At 40.4% G+C, this 24,687-nt stretch overlaps 1 protein-coding gene across 1 annotated transcript; it reads left to right on the top strand.

The window, feature by feature from the left end:
- The first annotated feature begins 959 nt into the window (after positions 1–959).
- On the top strand, positions 960–24,050 carry DAPL1 (death associated protein like 1). Its single transcript, XM_004004676.4, has 4 exons — positions 960–1,081; positions 11,379–11,466; positions 15,667–15,727; positions 23,771–24,050. The coding sequence occupies exons 1-4, from the start codon at positions 1,024–1,026 to the stop codon at positions 23,885–23,887; spliced, it is 324 nt and encodes a 107-aa protein (XP_004004725.2). The 5' UTR covers positions 960–1,023; the 3' UTR covers positions 23,888–24,050.
- Positions 24,051–24,687: the final 637 nt, after the last annotated feature.

The raw sequence follows: 24,687 nt of genomic DNA, 5'->3' as shown, positions 1-24,687 counted from the left end.
ACATTTCTAACTATCTGCCATATGCTGAGCTTTGATCTGGACTGGAAATATAATAATGCCTCAGCTTACATTAGTACTTTTTCTTTTTTAGCAAAATAGGCATCTGTTGGTTTATAGCCTCCTTTTTGACTGTCATATCATGACTATTTTCCACATCATTAAATATTATTCAAAAACAGGATTTGTAATATATACATAGTACTATCATGGATATTTCTTAATTTATTTAACTATCCCTCTCTATTTTGGGGGTACTTGGGCTTCCCTGGTAGCTCAGTTGGTAAAAAATCCACCTGCAATGCAGGTGACCCCAGTTCTATTCCTGTGTTGGGATGATCCGCTGGAGAAGGGATAGGCTAACCACTCCAGGATTCTGGCCTAGAGAATTCCATGGACAGGAGCCTGGCGGGCTACAGTCCATGAGGTTGCAAAGAGTCGGACACGACTCTGTGACTTTCACTTTCAAAAAATAAGAGAGAGAAATATATGATTACCACCCTTTGCAGAAATCTCTGTGAATATCCTCAATTATTTTCTTAGTATAAATGCTTACAGTTGCAAAGACTGAGACAAAGACATAACACTTTGTTTCGTAATTGCCTCTGAAGAAAGACAGCTGATGTCTTGAAGATCTCATCTTGCCCTCTTTGTCATGCCAGTACACGACAGAGAACCTGTCACATTGTAAGTGCATCGCATATACTTGGTGGATAAATAGTATAGTTGGAGAGAAAAATAATTCCCCTGAGCTTGATCCTTTCCCCTTCCTTCTGTGAAAGAAAGTAAGAATACCCTTCACCTCTCAGATGAAGGGAATAAGAAGAAAGCATTCTTCTAAGAGAGAACTGGTCAAAAAGATGTAGGTTCCCAGAAAAGCTAGGTGCCAAGCCCTGTTGCTGCTCAGCAAAGCCCTTAAGGGGCCCCGCCCCCAGCCCATATAAAGCCAGGGTGCAGTGGGGCAGCTGCAGCAGCTGGCACTCAGCCTCCAGAGCACCAGCACTGCCACTGGCCTTGGCACGCACTATGGCAAATGAAGTGCAAGTCCAGCTCTCCCCACTGAAAGGGGGGCATCCTCCTGCAGGTAGGCTGCCCACCCGCCCTCTGCCCTGCAGATAGCAAGGCCCCACTGCTGCTGCCACGGCCCCGCTTCCATCAGTGCCTTCAACAGAGATACCCCAACAGAGCCAAGGCTCTCTGTCTCTCGTGTTAGTTTAACTTCCTGCAAACTGATTTCCTCTTCTGTCTTTGATGCTTTTAGGCTTATGTATAAAAACCATCTGGGGACTTAACAGGCCCTGATTTGGTTGAATTAAAGCCTAACATTCTATGAGAGCACGAGGGATTGGGCACTGGTGGAAAGGAGCAGGTGGAGAGCTTGGACCTTCCCTCTCCAGCTGTAGCTTTGCAGTGACCCGTCCATACCCAGGAGGTGATTTCCTGCTCATGGAAACCTTCCTCCCTAGAAATTCCAGCTTCTAGACTCAGTCTCCCCAAGATGCCTATACATTGTCTGACTTGGTGCCCAGGCAAACCAGCTTCTGCACAGAAGACAGCAATGCAGTTTCTCTCGCCCTCCTCAGGTGTGGGGTTGGGCAGTGTTATCAGTCAAGTCTTTTGTCTGTCACCAAGCTGAGGAGCACTTTTAAAAAAGGTGATACGGGCCTGGCAGGGGCCAACTAGAAAAGGTAGCTTCCGAAGTATTTTACAAAGGATCCACGGTTCTTTTTTTTCTTAAGTATGCTATTTATATCAATTCTCTGGAATATGGAAATTATTTTTATTGTACTTAACCATATGTTCATATAGCCTGGCTGAGGCACTCAGGCCTATTTTTAGCCAGTTTGATGTTCTTTCTACTGCCTATCTCGTTTCCTTTTCTTTGAGAATGATCTCACAAGCTCAACTGCTTTGTTCTTGCCTTTCTCCAAATAACAAAATTTATCTGTTGGTATCATTCCTTGGCTCGTCTAAGCCAAGGTGATTTCAGCCATCCTTGCTGCAGAGGACAGTGGCAGGTATAATCTTCACAAAGCATCAAAAGCTGACACAAGGCTCAGTGGCTTTCTGGTGGGCAGCCCAGCCAAAAAAGAGTCAGAATTTTTACGCTAATTCTGAGTTTACCCATCTTGGCACCCTGTCATGGTCTCTTGTGGCAGACTCCTGACTTTTTATATTTGTCATTGGATTTAGGAATAATTAACATTATCTACATTTAAAGTTAATGATGCCAACTAATGATCAAGAACTATTGATGTCAATTATTAGAAGTTTTTGAAAGTGAAAGTGAAGTCGCTCAGTCTTGTGTGACTCTTTGCAACTATAGCCTACCAGGCTCCTCCGTCCATGGGATTTTCCAGGCAAGAATACTGGAGTGGGTTGCCATTTCCTTCTCCAGGAGATCTTCCGGGCCCAGGGACTGAACCCGGGTCTCCCTCATTGTAGGCAGACGCTTTACCATCTGAGCCACCAGGAAGTCCTACCTGGAAGGACTAACTTGGAAGTTTCTACCTAAGGACAAAAGAAGACATCATTCTCTTCCTGCAACTTCCATCCCAATCCTTCCTAAAACAGTTCAGCTAATGCCTGATTTGCTAAATGACATTTGTACACAAAGAACACAGAGATAAACTCAAGCAAATAAAAATGTGAATGAAGCCACCAGGAACTTTTTGTCCCTACTGCTAATGATTGCTAATTACTCTGTGTACATAGCACACCATGACGCCATCAAGCATGTCACAATGCCTCTGGCATGACAATTAATTATTATGAACTGTGACACTTCAGATAAGAGGTTTGGGATAATTAGAATGGAGATGAAGGCAGACTTTTGCCTCCCCGCTGAGAACAAGGGAACAAGAAAGCCTCATCCTTCAGCTTGTCTATTACATAGTTTAACTCTGAACCAGATTGCTACCACACAAAGTTTTATTTATAGAACAAAAATAATCCATTGCCAGAATTCCAGTAAATTTTACCTGAGTTTTATAAGCAATAGACAGGCCCCAGAAAGTAGGATGCAGACATGATAAGGTGGAAAGGTCTGACATGGCCTTTGAAACCAGTCAGTCCTAGATTTAAACCCTGCTTCCCTTCCACATGGCTAAGCCTCAGTTTTCTTATCTCTAAAACAGGAGGGGGTATGCATGCATGCTCAGTCGTGTCTGACTCTTTGTGACCCCATGGACTGTTGCCCACCAAATTCCTTTGTCCATGGAAGCAGTAATAAATAACATTGATATTGTAAGTTTTTTATGACTGTTTAAAGGTGTAAGGTACCCAGACATGAATGTTAATCCCTGTAAAGTACAGGCCTGGGAAAACACATAGCTGTCACAAGAAATGATTTTCTTCCATGGCAAGACCTCCTGATGTTTGAGGGAGGCATTAGAAACTACTGCAATCATCAGAACAGAAGGAAATTGCAATGGGAAAGAACCATGTGCCTGCCCCATCACAGTTAAAAATGAAACCACTCAAAAGTCAGCCAGCTGTAACTCTTTCCCACCTACGTGGCAAGCGTGCAGTGGTTTTTTTCTTTCATGTATGTTGTATAATATACGGCACCTCTGTGAGCCCTGCTTATTTATGCTGTGAAACAAGACTACATTAAACATGAGGTGGCCTAGGCTCTAGGAAGTTAGCTTTTGGTTTTCTGCTGTTTTGATTTGCCTCACTCTCAGTTTTATAAGAACGCCATTACATGAATAGCCGAAACTGAGCAAGTAGGAAGTAATCTAAGGAAGCTAAGGGCATACATATTGAACAAGAAAAAGCAGCAGTTCATGAGTTTTCTGTATCCCTCACACTTTTCTATTTGGCGTAAGGCAAACGAATCAGAGCCATCAAAGGGGTCACTGCTGAACCGCCAGAGAGAATCGTTCACTAACTCATTCAAGAGAGAGGGAAGTTTAGGGAATGTATCCCCTGCATGCGTGAGTGTTCACTCACTCAGTCATGTCTGACTCTTATGACTCCATGGACTGTAGCCCACCAGGCTCCTCTATCCATGGGATTCTCCAGGCACCTCTTTACAGGGGATTTCCCAGGCAGGAATATTGGAATAGTTTGCCATTTCCTCCTCCAGGAAATCTTCCCAACCCAGGGATTGAACCCCAGTCTCCTGCATTGCACACAGATTCTTTACCATCTGAGCTCCCAGGGAAGCCCCGTGCATCCCCTAGGGTTAAACTAATGCAGAGAATGGGGAAGAAATCATAGCCGCAGACGGGCCAGTATGATTTTTTTTTTCTAAAGCAAACACTAGAGGCTTAATTCTATCAATTCCAGTCTGTCCATGTCAGCTTCTGGGAGTTGATCTGTGAGGTTTGACAGAGGTTGAGAGACCACTACCCCTCACGTCACAGGGCAGGGGTTTGATGAGAAGAACAGCTGCTTTTCACTTAACCCTGTATGCCTGGCACTACACGGAGCCTTCTAGACACGAAATCAACCCTGCAGACCAATGATGTTCCCACATCCCTGTTTCACAGAGGAGCAAACTGAAAGTTAGCAAAGTCAAGGGATATGCTCAGCACCACACAGCTGGAGAGCAGGGGTGCAGAGATGGACAGTCAAGTGGACCCATGCCAAGCCCTCTCTCCTTGCTTCACGAGCTAGTCCTGATGCGGATCTTTTGATGGATAGTTTAGAATTTACCAAAAACTCAACTGTGAAAGCAAAGAAAGTGTTTCGCAAATATCTGACTTTTAAATTAAAATGTTCAAATGAAAGTTCTAAGTCACAAGGCAGAGTTTGCCTAAACCTTCATGGTGGTCATCTTTTTCACACACGTTCTCCACTGATTATTGAAGGAAAGAAGCTCAATTTTTCCTGGAGGTTTGTCTTTCCTTAGCTTAACTACCCTCTACCAAACAAGATGCAAAATGCCTGGAAAATCTTAATTGGAAAATTATTGTATAGCATTCTAAACTCAAGGGTCCACTTCTGAAAACTACAAAATCCATAAACTACAAAGGTGACCACAAAAGTATAACACTTAGTCATAGATAGGAAATAAAAACTTTGTTTTCTCCACATCAATGTAGGTTTTCTAATGAAACTATTCAAAAAAATCAGCTCTCTCTTACATTCTTTAAAAATCTCTAGTTCATTTTGCTTATTAAAAGTACTGCAGTCTTGCATTTGAATATATTTGTATTCAAAGTCCTGTTAAAATGTTAAATCAGTTCATTTTGTATTTTGCCCAATTCTAGTTGGTTGTTCTACAAATGTTCAAAAGGCAATATAGTCCCAAACATGGAATTACATAAACAATTACAAATTTAATTGACCTAATTTAGTTACAGTGAGACTTTGAGGTCCTGTGAGTTAGACCAACTAGTTTAAACAAAACTGGCAAGAATCTGATTGCAAATGTTGGTTGCAAATGTTTTTTTTTTAATGGCTTGTTTAGGGAATTCCCTGGTTGTCCAGTGGTTAGAACTCTGAGCTTTCACTGCTGAGGTTGTGGGTTCAATTCCTGGTTGGGGAACTAAGTTCCAGCAAGCCATACTGCTGCTGCTGCTGCTGCTAAGTCGCTTCAGTCGTGTCCGACTCTGTGCGACCACATGGACGGCAGCCCACCAGGCTCCTCCATCCCTGGGATTCTCCAGGCAAGAATCCTGGAGTTAGCTGCCATTTCCTTCTCCAATGTATGAAAGTAAAAAGTGAAAGTGAAGTCACTCAGTCATGTCCAACTCTTAGCTACACCATGAACTGCAGCCTACCAGGCTCCTCTGTCCATGGGATTTTCCAGGCAAGAGTACTGGAGTGGGTTGCTATTGTCTTCTCCAGCAAGCCGCACAGCTCAACCAAAAAGAAAATGAATGAAAATAAAAAGCAATAACAGCTTAAAAAAAAAAAAAAAAAAGGCTTGTCTAGATCCAGGGAGATCCAGGAGGTAAGTGTCAACAGTTATTCCCTGCAAAATTTTGAAGATGACCCTCCCACAAGGTTCCATCTGATTCAATCACCCCAGTGTAGTGAGAGCCTTACTCTATATCTCAGTGTATCCATCTATAGTGTGGAGGGATTCTCCTCTGCTCCTTTCTACTGTACATTGCTGACCAAGTGAGATTACTTATCAGAACAAGTTTGGTACAAGAACTATACTCTGAAAATCCAACGTGTGGTTGACTTATGCTTCCTAAATCACTCAGAGCCCACAGCCCTGGATAGATTCAAAGACTCCTGGATGAAAGTAAGAATCCTGTGAGAATTTTTTCAAAATTGGGTATAGCTGCTTTGCAAATTGTGTTAGTTGCTGCTGTACAACGAAGTGAATCAGCCATGTGTATACATATGTCCCCTCCCTCTTGGATCTCCCTCCCTGCCCCAGCCCACCCCAGCCCACCCCAGCCCACCCGCACCCCTCCAGGTCATCACAGCACCAAGCTGCGCTCCCTGCACTATACAGCAGGTTCCCCCATCTGTTTTACGCATGACAGTGTACACATGTCAACATCAATTTCCCAATTCATCCCCTCTCCCCCCGCCATGTCCAAACACCTGTTCTTTACATTTGCATCTCTATTCTTGCTCTACAGAGAGGTTCATCTGTACCATTTTTCTTGATTCCTTATATATGCATTAATACACGATATTTGTTTTTCTCTTTCTGACTTACTTCACTCTGTGTGACAAACTCTAGGGTCTGTCATGAGAGGATTTTAAATTTCCCCTCAAATGTCACTGTTTTATTGTTCTGAAGAACTCCCATGTTTGCATTCTCCTTACTTTTTTCTTTTGCTTTTGCTTTTCTAAGTGCACTGTATTCTTTCGAAAGGGAGGAACATGATAGATTTTCTTTTGTAGGTAGATGGGAATAGTTAGAATCACATTAAAGACGTTATAGTAAAAACCATCTAGTTAACTGCTACTGAATTCCCCAAAATCCTTCTAAAATATTCATGGCAGATACACTTCTTTTTAGCACACTGTGGGGCCAGGGAACATACTATTGTGCTATGCAGTCTACTTCACTTTGAATAAAACAGTTATATGCAGCCAGGCTCTGCCTTTCAGGAACTTTTGCTATTTGGTTTTCATTGTCTCCTCTGGAAAAACAAATGCAAATAATAATAACTACTAATTATTAAGTGCCTCCCATGTATCCAGGTGCTTCTGTTGCCTCTATTTTCTAGGGCAACTCACACAATCAGTATTATTCCTTTTTGAAGGATCCAAAAACTGTGCCACAGAGGAGTTTAAGTATCTTGCCCGAGGTCACAGAGCTCAGGCAGGGTAGAGATCTCTGACCCTAATAACACTTCCTCACCAGGAAACCAGGCCTCCTCCATAAGACAGCCTCTAAAATCCTTGAAAATGACCCCATAAGTTTCCCTTGTGCCTCGGCTTCCTCAGAAGTGGTCTTTCCCCTGTGACACGGCTTCTTCTCTTCTCTGGTCACTCTCCTCTGGACGTTGTCTAGACTGTCCACATCCTTTCAAATGAGCAGCACAGACCTCAACATGCAAAGTTCTTCTCCCTTTAAACTGGTGCTCATTTTAGCTATAACAGGTGTGCTTCTGTAGTTGGCAGTAATAATCAGTGGAAGAAAACATGTGAAACCCATAACAGAGAAAACAAAAGGAATACTAATAGGAAAGTAATTACAACACTCCATGTTTAAAAGGCATTTGTCATTAGAAGAATGACAGATACTACTGAAGGGTACTGAAGACCCAAGCTCTAGGTTTGGGGCTATTGTGATTTGATTCTTCTTGGTAGAAGAGAGAGCGGTGCTGTGAGCAACACCCTTCAAACAGAGGCATACTCTCTTCAAGCAGTCTCCCAAAAAGGGCACCCCTCGGTTTATTTCATCTATTTCCCACGGCTATTCAAAAGATGTTTCCACATCATTTCCATTTCTGTTGCTGATTATTTTGTATGCTGTGTGTGTATGTGTGTGTGAATTTAAAGCAGAGGCTTGTGGCTCAGATGGTACAGAATCCACCTCAATGCAGGATACCCAGATTCAATCCCTGGTTTGGGAAAATTCCCCTGGAGGAGGGAATGACAACCCACTCCAGTGTTCTTGCCATGGACAGAGGAGCCTGATGGGCTACACAGTCCATCGGGTTGCAAAGAGTTGGACATAACTGAGTGACTAACACACACACAGATGTGTGTGTAAACGCAGGACTTTTTTTTCCCCTGGACTATATCTAGTATTATAAAAGTATAGTGATATACTTTTACTATCAGTAAAAAAAACTTGGCTATTCAAAATGACCAAGGAGAGTTTATTCCATGTACACAAGAATGGTTTGATAGTAAAATATTCATTAATATATACTTATAAAATTTTTATCTGTTAACATAATTAACCACATTAAAGAGAAAAACCATATGATCATATACATGAATTATAAAAGGGCATCTAGTCAAATTCAACATGTGTTTGTAATTTTTTAAGCCAATGAAACAGCAATAGAAGGATATTTCCTTAATACAATAAAATAAATGTATTTGAATAGGTATATATGTTACAGATATGTGTTTGTGTGTATATCCAACTAACTACACATTATACTTAATGGGAAAACACTAAAAGCAATCCCTTAAAAAGTTAGGATGACAAAAATGTCCTTCATGAGCACTATTTAATATTATTCTAGAGGAAGTAATATTCTATTGTTTGCAGATTATATAATTTTTAACCAGGAAAATAAAAGGGAATCAACAAAAATACTATAAACAATAAGAGATTTCAATAAGATATGGATATAAAATCAATGATATTAATATAAGAACAACAGTCCATGAGAGCTATAATGGAAGAATAGACCCTCTTTACAATTGCAACAACAACAACAACAACAAAAAGAAAATGCTTAGGGAATAAACCTAATAATAAATGTGTAAGATTTATGTGAACAAGTTACTGAGGGACCCAAGAAAATAAAAGTGAAAGTGAAGTCGTTCAGTCATGTCTGACTCTTTGTGACCCCGTGGACTGTAGCCCACCAGGCTCCTCCCTCCATGGGATTCTCCAGGCAAGAGTACTGGAGTGGGTAAAATAGAAAAGCGTACCATGTTCTTGAAAAGAGAGCAGCCAGGATACGAAGATATGAATTTTCCCTTTAAAAATAATCTAATTGCTTCCCAATGGTTCAGTGGTAGAGAAGCCACCTGTCAATGCAGGAGACAAGAGTCTGATCCCTGATCCAGGAAGCTCCCACATACCACGCACCACAACTATTGCGCCTCTGCTTTGGAGCAAGTGCTCCTCAACGAGAGGCCTGCGCATACACCCAAAGAGTAGCCCCCTCTTGCCGCAGCTAGAGAAAAGCCCACACAGCAAGGAAGCCCCAGCACAGCCAAAAATAAATAAATAAGATTTTTTTTAATCTATAAATCTAAAGCAAGACCATTAAAAGACTACCAGCAGGATATTTTTGGTGGGAATTGACAAACTGATTCAAAAGTTCATATGAAAAAATAAGAATATCAAATAAAATTCTGCAAAGTAAATATAGCAAAGAAAGACTATCAATTAAAATATAAAGCGACAGTCATTCAAATAAAGTTGTAACAGCATATAAACAGAGATGAATGGAACAGAAGCCCAACAGGACAAATAGGCCAAAAATTTAAACAGTCTTTAAAAAAAAAAAAAAAAACTGCCTTCTGAAATAAAATAAGCTCAACTTTTAATAAAATATGAGAAATGCAAATTACCTTTCTTTTTCTTATTGGTTGATGAAACCAAATATTTTCTAGTTCACACTGTTGCCTGAGGTATAGGGAAACAACCACTGTCATTGTAACTAGTGAGACTGTAAACTAGTGCAACTTCTGTGAAGGATAATTTGACGAGATTGAACAAAATTACAAATGCACATACTCTTAAGAATTAACAAGATCACTTCTAGGAATTTATCCCACAGATATACTTGCACTTGTGCAAAATTATGTACATGAAAAGATATTCATTACAGCATTGTTTTTAATAGTAACAGATTAGAGACATCTAAAATGTCCAGCATTTGAAAACTGGTTAAGTACACATAGAATGTCCATATAATGAAATTTTAAACCAGATGTTAAAAAAAAAAGACATTCTCTTTTTACATATACATTCTCTTTTTTACATATGTATGTGATACGTATATATCTCTTTTCACACACAGATAGGGAACTTACTCCAAAGTGCAAGACTGAATGAAAGATATAAATAAACAAGACATAGAACAATGTATGCTGCCATTAAAAAAATACATAGGTGTGTGTATAGAATGTCTACGGATGAATAATAGGAAACTTGTTAACATTAGCAGTGTTTAGGGAAGTGAACTGGAGACCTAAAAATAATCGTAGAAGAGACCTTCCCATGTTTTTTGAATTGTGTGCTTCATGAATGTATATTACATTGTCAAAAAATTAATAGTTTTAAAAGAAAAATGAAGTCAGTTCACGAGGGCATTGAGAAAGAGAAAGGAAAAGAGTTTTCCTATTTTTCGCTTTATTGAAGCCAGTTTTAGAAAATTGCCAATCTAACATTTCCATAAAAAGAATTAACAGGCTCAAACAAATCAATGTCCATTTAGCTTTTTATCATTTGAGCTTGTCAGGTTTCAAATGTGCAGATTTCCTGGGAACAGAAAAAAGTATTTGCTTTGACTTGCAATATGAAATGGGTTGTTCCTTTTCAAGTTGATTTCATCTGACATTGTTAAACACTTGAATTGCTGTTAGGTCATCTGTAGCCTAATTAACACTAATTGATCTCTTAAACAGCAGGATTATTAATGCATTTTAATTACTCATTAGAACATCTGAGCTCCTCCAACAAGGAGGTTTGAGGTCTGGGATGCAAGGTGGATATCTGGTGGGATCAGAAGCATCTCTTTTGAATTAAGTGCCTGTTATCACCGCTACCCTGACTTTTGGCTCATTCTCCAATCTAGCTTTTGAAAGCTTTGGTTGGATTTAAAAATTTGCAAGCCTTGCACTTTAATCTTGTGGGAAAACAGGAGGGTCACACTGTAGTTGTCAGTTGCTATCATGAAGAATGTAATTGGTTTGATAATAAGAAAAAATGTTTTCAGTGAAATGCCTAAGGGAGTGCATTGTTATCTCCTCCCAAATCGAAGGTATAAACACCACTGCTTTTTTTTAGCTTTAGCTCCCCCTCTCTGAACACAAACAAGCAAAAACCTTAACCCTTCCCTCCTTCCCACTTTGTTTGAATTTTTTTTTATCTGTAACATTAGTTCAAGGTACTTTTTTTCATTATGTTGTTTTAGATAAAAGTTCAGCTCTTCAAAAAGTTCTGAAATTCTTCAAATGTCAATTCATACCTTGAATAATAAAACTAATTTTCTCTTGCTGCCCTAACCATGATTCTTGTGCTGATGCTTCTTTGTTTATAGTAAAAGCTGGAGGAAGGCGAATTCCCAAAAAACAGGAAATTGGCATCTTGGAGAGACAAACCAAGAAAACAGGGTTAGAGAAAACAAGGTAGGAGACTGCTTCATTTCTTTTCCTGCTTCATCTCGAGTTTTAGACAACTCTGCTGCCAGAAGTCAGAGGCGTTGCTGTATCTTAGGGCAAACCAAGGCTCCCCAGGCACTTGCTAACCAGAGTTAGAGGCAGCGGGTGGGGTGGGGGGTGGGGTGGGGTGGAGTAGAGTAGGTGATGGGGGTCAAGATGGGAGGGGAAACGGGTGGGGGGAGGTAACTGCCCTCTGGAGACTCTCTCTGCCCAACCTCCTCCTCTCTGCAGACAGCCTAACTGCCTGCTATTAAAAAGCACAGTCCTGAATGCATCAAAACTGGACTCAACATCTATATTTTCACCTTAGCCTTTAAAGTACTACTGTCTCTAAGCTGGCCTTGTTTTTGTAATGCGCTTTCTGCTGAAGCAAATCTCCTGAATTAAAAATGAATGCTTTCTGTTTGTTTGTTTCAAATTCCTCACTCAATTATTTAGAAAATAATGGCCACTATATTTGGCCCAGCCGAAAGGCATTTGGATACTGAGGTTGTTTTCTCCCTGAATTCCTTCCCGGATAACCTTGACACACTGCAGTTTTCTCAGAGCTAAGCAGAGAGCCATGGGCTGGATCTCTTGTACAAATGGCCCAGCCCCTCTATGCCTTGGATAAGGAAAATAGTGCCTTCAAAAAGAAGCATATGAAATTAGCTCCTCCAAATAGCGCCATTTCAGAGACTACTAATTTCAGGATAATTTCCATAGGTGAGTTCATGAGTAATTCAAAAGGAGTGAATTCGAAGATGCTTAGATATGTCCTTAGCAATTAAAATGGTAACAGTCTCAGAAAGAACATGTGGAAGGAAATAGGCTATGGAATGTCTCAGATTTTTTTTTCCATATAAAATTACTTTTTAGATCACTTTAAAAATTTTCTTCTCGATTTCTGGAAAGAATTTTTTTTTAGGGTTTTTCTACCTTAAAATGAAATACTCTATCTCATACATAAAGACTTCATACAATTCAGTAGCCAAAAAGCAAACACGCCAGTTTTAAAATGGACAGAAGATTTGAGCAGACATTCTCCCAAAGAAGAATCAGAGCAGGTACATGAAGAGATGCTCAACATTATTAATTATCAGGGAGAAGATGCAAATCAAAACTACAATGAAATATCACCTTATATCTGTCAGAATGGCTATTACCATAAAGTCAAAAAATAACAAACTGTGGAGAGGATATGGAGAAAAGGGAACATTTGTGCGTTCTTAGTTTCTAATATAACCACTACAGAAAGCAGTATGGAGTTTCCTCCAAAATTGAAACTAGAACTGCCGTATGACCCAGCTATTCTACTTCTGAATATTTACGTGAGGAAAATGGAAACACTGACTTGAAAAGATATGCACACTCCCACATTTATTGCAGCATTATTATAGTAGCCAAGATATGGAAGAAACCCAAGTGTCCATTAATGGATGAATGGATTTTTAAAAATGTGATACCTACATACCTACACATATGTGCACACGCACACCCATACACTCACACAGAGGAATATTTTTCAGCCATATAAAAGAAGGAAATCCTACCACTTGTAACAATATGGACGGACCTGGAAGGCATTATACTAAATGACATAAGTCAAACAGAAAGACAATTAACATGTGATCTATCTTGTATGAGAAATCTAAGAAGAAAAAAAACCCGGGACAACAGCAACAAAAATCTCAAGCTCTTAGATATAGAGAGCAGATTAGTAGTTGCAAAAGCTGGGGGGAGCGGTGGGGGGGGGGGGGCGGGTTGGTGACGGGTAGAAAATTGGCAAAGGGAATCATCAGGCAGAACTTGCAGTTATAAGACAAATAAGCCACGCGGATGCAATGTACAGCGTAGTGACTGTGGCTAATGATTTTGCTGTTGTTCAGTCGTGTCCGACTCTTCGTGACCCCGTGGACTGCAGCACACCAGACTTCCCTGTCCTTCACCATCTCCCACCATTACCCCTCCATCTTGGGTGGCCCTACGTGGCATGGCTCAATGTTCCGTTGAATTAGACAGGATAGTTAATGATACTATATTGCATATTTGCTAAGTTGCTAAGAGGATAAACCTTAAAACTTCTCATTATAAGAAAAAAAATTTAACTATATATGGTGAGAAATATTAACTAGACTTGTTGTGATCATTTTGCAGTATATACGATACAAATCATTATGCTGTACACCTGAAACTAGTGTAATCTTTATGTCGGTGATAGCTCAATTTTAAAAAATTTTCCCATTTGGCATTGAGTGTTTGTTTCTTCTGAATCAGAAAATAATCACCACATAGTGAAAGCAAAGCTCTAAGTCCTCAAGAGTGAGAGTCACATATTATTTATCTCCTGACCCAGCATCTAGGACAGTTCCTATAATGGAGAAAGTACTCTCTAAATGACACCAGACTGTCACTGAATTGTCAGCTGGCTAACTTTGAAAGCCTATCCTGTTAAAATCGGACTCAGGCATAAGCTCTGTTTATTGTGACACTCGTTATCATGCCTAGGCCAGGGACTCAGGAACTAAAGAGTCATAACTTGGAAATGGCCTTCTAGTTGGCAGCTGGTGGACAAGTCACTCATTTCTCTGTACCTCACCAAATGGGACTTACTGTTAATTCCGAACATCAAGTGAACATTATGAGAAGGAGTTGCCTAGAGAGTTATAAAGTGGTGAGTGGAACCCTCTTTAAAACTGCAATTGTTTTCTGCTGCTGCTACTGCTGCTAAGTCGCTTCAGTCGTGTCCGACTCTGGGTGACCCCATAGACGGCAGCCCACCAGGCTCCCCCGTCCCCGGGATGCTCCAGGAAAGAACACTGGAGTGGACTGCCATTTCCTTCTCCAATGCATGAAAGTGAAAGTGAAGTCGCTCAATCGCGTCCAACTCTTGGCGACCCCGTGGACTGTAGCCCAACCCAGCTCCTCTGTCCATGGGATTCTCCAGGCAAGAATACTGGAGTGGATTGCCATTTCCTTCTCTGAATTGTTTTCTAATAGTCATTAAAAGATGAGAATTGGACTACTGCAGAACCTAAACAGCTAGAAGTAGCTTTCTTGAGCTATTTACTGGGGTAGATATAGGTATGTGGGACCCGAAGCTTACAGAATCAGGAGGCTTGAGCTATTTACTGGGGATAGATATAGGTATGTGGGACCCGAAGCTTACAGAATTGGGAGGCTTGAGCTATTTACTGGGGTAGATATAGGTATGTGGGACCCGAAGCTTACAGAATCGGGAGGCTTGAGCTATTTACTGGGGATAGATATAGGTATGTGGGACCCGATGCTTACAGAATTGGGAGGCTTGAGCTATTTACTGGGGTAGATATAGGTATGTGGGACCCGAAGCTTACAGAATTGGGAGGCCATTTTAAGGAAAAACATTATAAAATTATAAATATGAAATGGTTAGGGCCCCCTTGGAAGGAGACTGCACCATGAGAGGCCCTGGAGCTTCCCCAGCTTCCCCTGAAGTCACCTCTGTTCTTCATAACTGCTCCATGTTTGCATGGATATGATTGCTTCCCCTTCATGGACAAATAGCTCTCCTTATACATTATAGGAAAACAGCTTTTGAAAAATATATCATAGAAAATAAACTCCTAAGCATCGTCAAATTTGTTTTCCTTTCCTAATAACGTCTACCAACCAACACACACATACACAAAATAGGCCTAGAGCAGAGTTCCTTCAGGAAATTACACTGGAAGCTCCTCTCTCGTTGAAACTCTGCTACAAAATAACTTGGCCTGAGAAAAGAAGTCAGACACAGAAGAGTACCCGCTATGTGGTGCGTTTTAAGATGTACAAAGTCAAAACTAATATATGGGGCGGTAAGGCAGGGTAGTGATTATCCTTAAGGGCAGCTAGTTTGACTAGTGCTACAAGTCTGTAAATATTCGCCAACCTATATGTTGATATGTGCACTTTTCTCTATGTATACTCTACTTCAAAGAAAAATTTTTAATATTAATAAATATTAAAATTATAATAACTTGGCCTGCAAAGCTTGTAGTTCATGGCCACACAGAGCAGGGTTTTGTGGTTTTTTTTTTTTAATCTTCCAGAAGTAGCCAAGCAGCATGAAAGCTTAAAGACCAAGTAGAAAACCGTCTATACAGATCATTTAGCGTCTTCAGTGGGAAAGTTGCTGTTTCTATATGAGGTTTCTTTTCATCTTCACAGTGCCATTGCAAATGTTGCCAAAATACAGATGATGGATGCCCTGAATGACACGCTGGAGAAGGTGAGCCATGGGTGAGGCAGATCACGTGATACTCCCAGCCAGTTTTCACCTAGCTGATCATGCTACATGGGTGAATGAGCTGATGACTGGAATTTTTTTCCAACTCAGAGGTTTGATGTCCCTGTGAAAGAATCTGCTTTCAGTTCAAGGAACACAGAGTCGTTTTGATGGGAAAAGCTGATGCTCCCAAATTCCTAGCATCTATTTAAGAAATCATTTCAAAAATAAGATAGGAAATTAAGCAAGAATCATGATGCCAAATTGGCGGAACTTTATGTTGCCATCCACTTATTTCCTGAAGACCTTGGCATGTTGCTCTAAATAAGGCAGACTGTGTGCTGGGAATTCAGCCCTTCTTGACCTTCCTCCCCACTGCTGCTTTCCCATACGGAAATGTTTGATTTGAGGCCAGGATGGGTGGAGGGTTGCCCAATTTAAGACTGGAGGAAGGCTGGGCACTGGCTGGCTTTATCTAATAAAGTCTATTTATAAAGGTGGTCGACCATTACTATTTTTATTTCTGTATCTTGAATTCTCTCTAAGTAGCTCAGGAAACTCAGACAGTTATTCCTGAATAGATGGTTTAATTTTGGGTTCAAGAGTTTGCTTTTAAATGTTGTAAGTGATCCGAGTGAGGATCCTTATTCTACTCCTAAGGAGAGGGCGGATGCACTGAATTCAGGCATTGAAGAACCACTATTTCTGTTACCCCAACATATATTGAAGGTACAGGACTGGATGTCCTTTGTAGAAGGAAGACTTGCTGTTATTGCCAACATCAGGGGTCTGAAATATTAATAGATTAGAATGGCAATTGTGTGGCTAAACTTCTGGGACCTCTCTTTGGTACTGGCTTCTCATCTTACTGTCTTTAAAGCCTTGAGCAAGTTATTGATCTTGCACCTCTGATTTGTCATTTGTAAGATGAGGATAAGGAAGAGATGGTTGTTGTGTGGAACCAATGAGATTCACACACAGGAATCTCTTAGAATAGTGCCTGACACAGGGAAACCTGTCTGCACTCTCTGCTCTGATGAGTAGCATCCATTTTATGACAGTGAAATGGAAAGTTATGTCTGAAGCCCATGAGGCAGGTAGCAGTACCAGATAAGATCTTGAGGACAGACCATAGCTACAGAGCCTTTTCACATGGTGGGGGGGGCGGGTGGGGGGGTGGTTCTCCCATCAGGTAGATCAGAGGGCAGGTCATAAATGACTCTTTGCCTTCCTGACTTTAGAAGAAGGGCAGGGATGGACGGTGAGCTGCCTCTTGCATTCTCTGGCTCCTGCTCTCCAAACACCTCATCCTCAGGGGCAAGAGATGTCCACAGTAAGTGGAACTGAGTGGAATAGATACATTCCTCTAAAATATGTTAACCCAAAATAAAGTCTTTAAAGAGAGTGATCAGTAAAGGTCAATTATGCTGTACTTTAGGTATGATGCTGGAATCGTCACTGTTTTTAATAGACACATGTGTATACATCTGTGGCATAAAGGACTCTTTCCCTGCCAGTTAAAAATAGCACCTCTGTATTTCAAAGATAAAATAAGCATATAACAACAGCAATAAGTTATATTTTAAAATCATAAGAAAACACAGATGCTGTGCTATTACAAATATTTTTAACGGTAACTATATCTATGTTTTAGAAACCCGTTAACACTTAGCTCAGTGTGTACTGTGTGGGACTGTGTATGTTACTGATTACAACAGTTTCTGGCATCAGATATCAGGCACCTGGGTCCTATGCTGGCTGTGTCACTTGGTAGCTGTGTGTCTTTACGCTTCTATTTCCTTATCTGTAAATAGGAATGTGATTCACAGTATCCACCTCACAGAAATGTGAAAATAAAATGAGGTTATATAATGTGTGCAGAGGACTCAGCACAGTGCCAGACACACTTAGCCCTCAGGACAGGTTAGCTTCTATTCCCCAGGGGAGTTGTCCTATAGAGCATCACCTGGAATCCAGGCAAAGGATAAGAGACCAGTAAGAGAGTCCCAAGATTACCCTAAGTCACTGTATTGAATATGGAGGTTGGTGGGATTCATGTGTTCCCTTACAGCTAAGAAAAATTTTCCATAAATCCATAATCCAACCTGAAGCGTAATAGGATTTCATAATAAAGGTCAACCTGAGGTGGAAAGAACAATGTCTTTTAAAAAATAGATCTGCTGAGATCAGTGGTTGCCAGCAAGTAGAAGGAGGAGTTGACCACGAAGTGACAGGAGGGAATTTTGAAGAGGGATAGAAGGGTTCTATATCTTGATGGTGGTGGTGGTCACAGACTATATGCACTTGAGAAAATCCATAGAACTAAACACTGAAGAGGGCATATATTTTACTGTAGATAAATTATTCTGTTAAATTTTTAATGTAAAAATTGTATTATTAATAAACAGTCTGAACCAAAAAAGACATAAAATACAGAGATGTAGATTTTTGCTAACAAACTTTCATCTGCATTATGATGACTCCCCCAACAATAACATATTGTCATGAAGATCTAGCCATATATAATTGGCCGGAAGAAATATTGTAGCAGTAATGAGGGTCATCGACTCTGCACTTAGCATTCATTCATGCCCTCGGCTAGAATTATATCTAGTTAGTAGAACCCATGTCAATTCTCATGCCAGTTTAAGAACTTGAGAGTCCAAAACAGTGAGAGTTACAGCCCTACTCATAGGATCTCATCAACAATTCAACCATGGCAGGAAATTACTATTCATGTCTGTGTACCCTTTTAAAACCAACCTAGATTTAAGATGCAGGAGGATGGAAAACAATTCCCCAAAGGTTGGAATTGTGCAAATCTAACTGGAAACTAGGGCTTCCCTGGTGGCTCAGTGGTGAAGAATCCATCTGCCAATGCCAGAGACGTGGGTTCAATCCCTGGGTCGGGCAGATCCCCTGGAGAAGGAAGTGGCAATCCACTCCAGTATTCTTGCCTGGGAAATCCCATGGTCAGAGGACCCTGGAAGGCAACAGTCCATGGGGTCTCAAGAGTCAGATACGCCTTAGTGACTAAACAACAACAAAGTGGAAAGCAACCTAAAATTTTCTCTCCCACTCTTTCACCCACTCATCCCCATACAGACCTCATGACCAACTACCTTCCTCCTACTCTCCCTTCCTCTCTTGCCAGTCCTTCCTACCTGTTTCAGCCATAAATAATGAAAGAATCATGTTGCCCAGTGATGGGCCATGCAACATGTTTATTCTTGCAGATGATGGGTTATATAAGCTCTCCAAGCTAAAAATTTGAGATCTGGTCTTAGACGAAGTTCCACCTACTCCCTAGAGGTTTTTGACCTTTTAGAAGCCACGTAGCTCCTCTGAGATTTATGATTGCTCATTTACTTGATTATTTTAAGGCAAAGAATAAGAAATAAAAGTACTGCCAAATATGTTAATTCTCTGGATAGTCACAGAAGTAAGTTTGGCAATAGTTGTGAAGCTTCTCCCAACAGAAAAGTATCCAGTTAAGCCATTAGTAATGGGGTTGGGTTATAGTGTGGATGTGAGTGGAATATTGAAGCCTGGTTAAATTGGGGCCACTTTTCAAGCTGTCAGCTGTGTCACCAGGCTCACAGTGAGATGTATATGAAATGGGATCCTGGGGAAGAGGAAGCCGTCAAAGGCATCTGCAAATCTAAAAAGGTTTCTCTTGTTCTGTGGATTAACATCACTGTAGGAGAATCCTTGAATTTCATCGACTGAATGTTTTGTTTTAAGCACTTTGCGTAATGGGGTATAGAAATCTAAGTGCCAACATTCAAGTTGGATATTAACACCCTGGAAAGATGAATGGAAGAGCTGCCAGTCTGCTAATTCCACCTGACTTCAGGCTCTAAAACAAAACCTGCCACTGAGTTTCTTGCTTCTAGAGTTTCTTTCACAGCTCTAATCATAAAGACGTTTTAATACACTTCTTTGACTTTTTCTCTGAAGTGAAAAATACAGGTTCTGAGGTCACAACTACCCAAGAGGAAGGTACATTCTCAATGTGGAAGTTTCTATTGATCTACTTTTCAAGTCCAATGTTTTGCCCCTTATGGGATGGAGTTGCAGCCAGGCAGAATCCTTACATACATACTAGCCTTGAATTCTTTCTCTTATGGAGTTACCCTAGTTTCTTTTATCTTAATGAGTCAGACAAATACCTTTCATTCTACAAATCCTATCATTTTACAAAGACTAATGATGAAAAATCCAAAACAACCCCAAAGTTAAGATGCCAGACTAAAACTCAGCTGTTTGTAGGTTGTAAAGCTATTCCTACTTATTATTGGTTAAGACTTGAATACAAAAATGTTCCTGTCTCCATTGATATAAAAGCTACAACAAAGAATTAGTGCATTTAATGGTTGATTACTTACCATTTCATCAGTTCTGAAGGTAGACCCTTTATAGGCTCTCTACCCACAACCCGCAAGTCTTTCTACTTTAGAGTGCCCCTGACGGAGGGGGTGCAGTATTTGAGAAAAATAACTCAGTTCTCTTGTATTTTCATGCATTGTTATAAAGCTCTGACCCTCCCAAACTTGTACATTTGTAATTTAATAATCATGAGTGGTTCCTCTAAGGTTATTATCCCTGGCAGAATTATATCCACTATATTCTCAATCCTGTTGATTTTTTTCCCCTCTAAAATTTACCGGGCCAGTTCACAGATGGCTAACAGCCCCCAGGGGCAGTCTCCCATTCATTCTGACCTGTGTCATTCCTCTTTGGAGAAGCCATTGAGCAGAGTTCTTAGAACCTCAGTTAAATGCCTTAGTTAAAAGATAACCCCTAACCAGTGGGAATATAAGATGGTAGAGGCTATGGAAAACAATATGATAGTATCTCAAAAAATTAAATATAGAATTACCGTGTGATCTAATAATTTCACTTCTCAATATATACCCGAAAGAACTGGAAGTAGAGATTTGAAGAGAAACTTGTGCAACAGTGTTCATAGCAACATTATTCACAACAGCCAAAAGGTGGAAGCCACCCGAGTGTCCATCAACCTATAAATGTATAAACAAAATGTGGTCTATAGACATACATTGGAATATTATTCAACCTTTAAAAGGAAAGAAATTCTGACACATACTACAACACGGATAAACTTTGAAGACATTACGCTAAATGAAATGAACCAGACACAAAAGAACAAGTATTGCATGCTAAGTCACTTTAGTCGTATACGGCTCTTTGAGACCCCATGGACTGTAGCCCACCAGGCTCCTCTGTCTGTGGGATTCTCCAGGCAAGAGTACTGGAGTGAGTTGCCATGCCTTCTTCCAGGGGATCTTCCCACCCCAGGGATATTGCATGATTCCCCATACATGAGATACTTGGGGTAGTCAAATTCACAGAGATAGAAGGTAGAATGATGGTGACCAGAGGCTGAAGGAGGAGATAATGAGGAATTATTCTTTAATGGGTACAAAATTTCAGCTTGGTATGGTGGATAAGTTCTGGAAATGGATGGTAGTGATGTCCATGTTAGCACAAGTTCATGTACCCGACTCACAGTGAGTCCAAACACTCTGAAACATGAGAGTTTAGAGCAGGGAAAGGTTTATTGCAGGGCCATGCAAGGAGACAAGTGACTCGGGCCCTAAAAAGCCCCGAGCTCCCCAAGGGTTTCCGCAAAGCATTCTTAAAAGCCAGGTTTGGGGGTGGAGTCTCCAGGTACTGATCAGCCCTGCACAGTTCTCCGGCCAGCTGATGGTGAGGTAGCAAGGTGATGTCACAGGGCTAACATTATCAGCCCTTAAACTCCAGGAGGCCTGGGGCTATGTACTCACGGTCATCAAGCAGTTAACACCAAGTCTTCCATTTGGTGGAGGGGTTTTCACATATGTAAAATACCTCAGGAAATGTGTATCAAATACTATTATCTAGGTGCTTCAGAGAGAAGCAAAAGCAGAGGATATGGGGGAAGGCCTATCATGGGAAGGCCCCATAGGGTCATGCTCAGTTACAGTTATGCAACAGTATAAGTGTACTTAATGCTGTACTTAAAATGGATGAAATGGTAAATTTTATGTTATATGTATTTTATCACAATTTTTTAAAATTACAAAAGAAATGTAGCCCCTGAACTGTGGAGATAACCCTGGAAATCAAATAATGAGTTAGTGCCAAATTAAGCAATAGGTGTGTCATGACACACTGTTCTCCTCTCCCCTTTCCTTTTACACCTCCACCCATCATCCGTCTTGACACCTTAAGAACAATAATCCACACTGTGGCTTTCTCTCTTCTGTCTCAACTTGTCATCTTGCTCCATCTCACCTTGGCTAATTGCCCAGATTTCTGTTATATCAGAACTACTTGTTCACTTCCTTTCTCACCCTCCTTTACCTTATATTTGACTTTAAGTCCTACATCTTCCTACCTATAATCTCTTGAACGTGATTTAGAGCTAACCCAAAATAATCCATCTGTTTTAGTTGACACTAAAGACACCTAATCTGAAAGAAAACTACTGAAGTCAGTGACTTCTTAAGTTTCCTTTTGGTTCTAACCTTACAACCAAACAAGACATTCTGCTGTTACCACACTATAAAATATATGTCATGGGGCCCAATGTTAATTAATCTGACCCTCCAAAGTTACCAGCTCTTTTTTAAATTCTAATGCAATATTTATAACCAATATCTCAGTTATGTTTCTTCCTTTCTACTAGAATGTCAGCATAGACCATCCTTGGGTTTAATTATTATATAACTTGTAGCTTCTCATTGTAAAAAACACTTTGAGCAAAACAAAGGCAAAGTAAATAAAAAGACTAGGAATTGCCCATAATTCTATCCCTCAGAGATAAACAGTGTTAACACTTCAGTGTATATTCTTCCAGTGTGTTTAATTTTTTAAGACCAAGAAGAAAGAGCTTTCTGGAGTCAAATTTCACATGAAAGGGAATGCTGTGTGCCCAGGGACATTTAAGAAGACATGTAAGGCACTTATGTTTCCCTGGTTTAGAAGAGCCCAAACAAGCCATACACAGTGTGATGTTTGGGGTCATGAACAGTTTATCTCCCCTTTTATTTGACTTGAGTGTCAAGGCAAGGGCATCTAAGTTCAATAGAAATAAATTAAATTCCTCGTCAGCTGATATATCCCTTCCTTGCTGGCTGAGGAAGGTGTCCTTAGGTTCCTTTATATTGAGTCAGTGGGCTGGAAAACCAAGTGGAATGGGCCCAACAGGCCATGAGTCTAAATTCTCCTCTTAGGAAAACTGTGCTTGAAATTGTCCCAGCATTGGGCATCCTTTATGATCTCATGCTGCCCTTGATGTAAATTCCATAAGGTCTCTTTGTCCCATATGTACTTCCTCTTATTGTCAAAGTCTCAGTCTGTCTTAGTTTAGGCTCATTTCCTCACAAATGTCTTCTGGAGGGATGACTAGCGAGCTAATAAGTCACTCCTCAGCTTTCTCTTTACAACGATGGTTAGGTTGAACCATACAAAACAGCCAGTATTTGGCCATTTTTTACCTACAAAAATAGAAATTTCACATGCTTCAATCTAAAAAATAATAACCCTAAGTTTTCCTAACTTCCTTCAGAGGCTCTTTATTTCTGATCTTTTGACATCTGAGGGGTTCCTTCTCCCCACCCCAGGCCCTCTCCAATGTGCCCATGGCCTTCTTAGCATATTGTGTTTCGTATATGCGTAGTGGCACCAGGATAATTGTTAATATTGGAGAACTGATGAAGATACAGTTAACCATTTCTATCTTTAAGAATATCACTTCAAAACATATATATAGATGCACATATGTATATTATTTATATATTACATATAAAATATTTTATAGTTGAAAAAATTAAAAACGTACTAGTGAGGGAAAACCCAGGTTAACACATATACTCATGGGTACAGAGCTAGAGGTGGTATGGAAAAGAGGTTATATCAAAGAAGTAAACAAAACTGTGAAATTCCTCTGACCAGCTGTTTTGCTTTCTCCTACTTTAATACTTTATGACCCCAAAGATCCAATATGCTTATTTTTTTTTCTTTCCTTCTCACCTCTAGCTCAGCCATAAATTTCCAGCAGTAGCACACATGGCACATCAAAAACCCAGACCTGCTCTGGAGAAGGTCACTCCACTGAAAAGGATCTACATTATTCAGCAGCCTCGAAAATGTTAAGCTGGGACGGAAAACACAGCCGTCTCGCCAACTGCCTCGAATGTCTGAGAGCTTAGCAAAAAGGACCACACTTGTCATAGGCCTAGTGTACTTGCTTGGTAAATAAAACAGCTTTTATATCTTCTTTTTTGACTTCAGATAATAAAACATTCAAATTCGCAAATCCAATGTGCCCTTGGACGTAGTTAGCATCCTATTGATGTTTACTACGTGCGTAATTTTGTTGAATAAGTGGAGAAGATAGAATGCTGGACTATTCCACTCTACCTCTGTGGATAAGCTCTTTTCTTCTTGATGCTGACCCTGAGGGGTTCCACCCACAGCAAGTTCTCCTTGAGGGCAAAGGTTAGAGACCAGTGCACTGAGCTTTGCAAGGCCAATATTCTGTGCAAACCTGAGCAGTGATTCTTTTTGATACGTTTGTCTTAAGATGCTCAAGTTTTCACTTGAGGTGAAATGTATTTTCTAATTTCCCACATAAATGTGTAGTTTGTCTTGACGTTTTGTTGAGAGAAAACGAAAATATTAGATTTATTTCAGACATGTTCTCTTCTACAAAGCAATCAAGTTTAGAAGGTATTCATAGAATTCTACTTTTAGTGGTAGGTTTGCTCAGGGCCTCCACAAAGTTCATGCTCTGGAACTGGGGGCTCCTGATTCTCAGGGCACTGTTGTTGGGATATAGAAGTTGGTTTTCACTGGAGGTGAAGCTGAGAGGGAAAGTGTTGCTGTAGTTAAACCTACTCTAGCTCTCTTGCCCTCCAACACACACTTCATATACTCACAAATGCATAGCCAAA

The sequence above is a fragment of the Ovis aries genome, chromosome 2 (assembly GCF_016772045.2).
Source record: "Ovis aries strain OAR_USU_Benz2616 breed Rambouillet chromosome 2, ARS-UI_Ramb_v3.0, whole genome shotgun sequence".
Lineage (NCBI taxonomy): Eukaryota > Metazoa > Chordata > Mammalia > Artiodactyla > Bovidae > Ovis > Ovis aries.
Note: the sequence above shows the minus strand (reverse complement) of the source record. Positions and strands in the feature narration are given on the sequence as shown.

Excerpts from the sequence above, each read along its gene's own strand:
- DAPL1 (XM_004004676.4), top strand. The coding sequence starts at position 1,024 with ATGGCAAATGAAGTGCAAGTCCAGCTCTCCCCACTGAAAGGGGGGCAT. Across the intron at positions 11,467-15,666 it reads ACAGGGTTAGAGAAAACAAG|TGCCATTGCAAATGTTGCCA; the intron begins GTAGGAGACTGC and ends TCATCTTCACAG. Across the intron at positions 15,728-23,770 it reads TGAATGACACGCTGGAGAAG|CTCAGCCATAAATTTCCAGC; the intron begins GTGAGCCATGGG and ends TCTCACCTCTAG.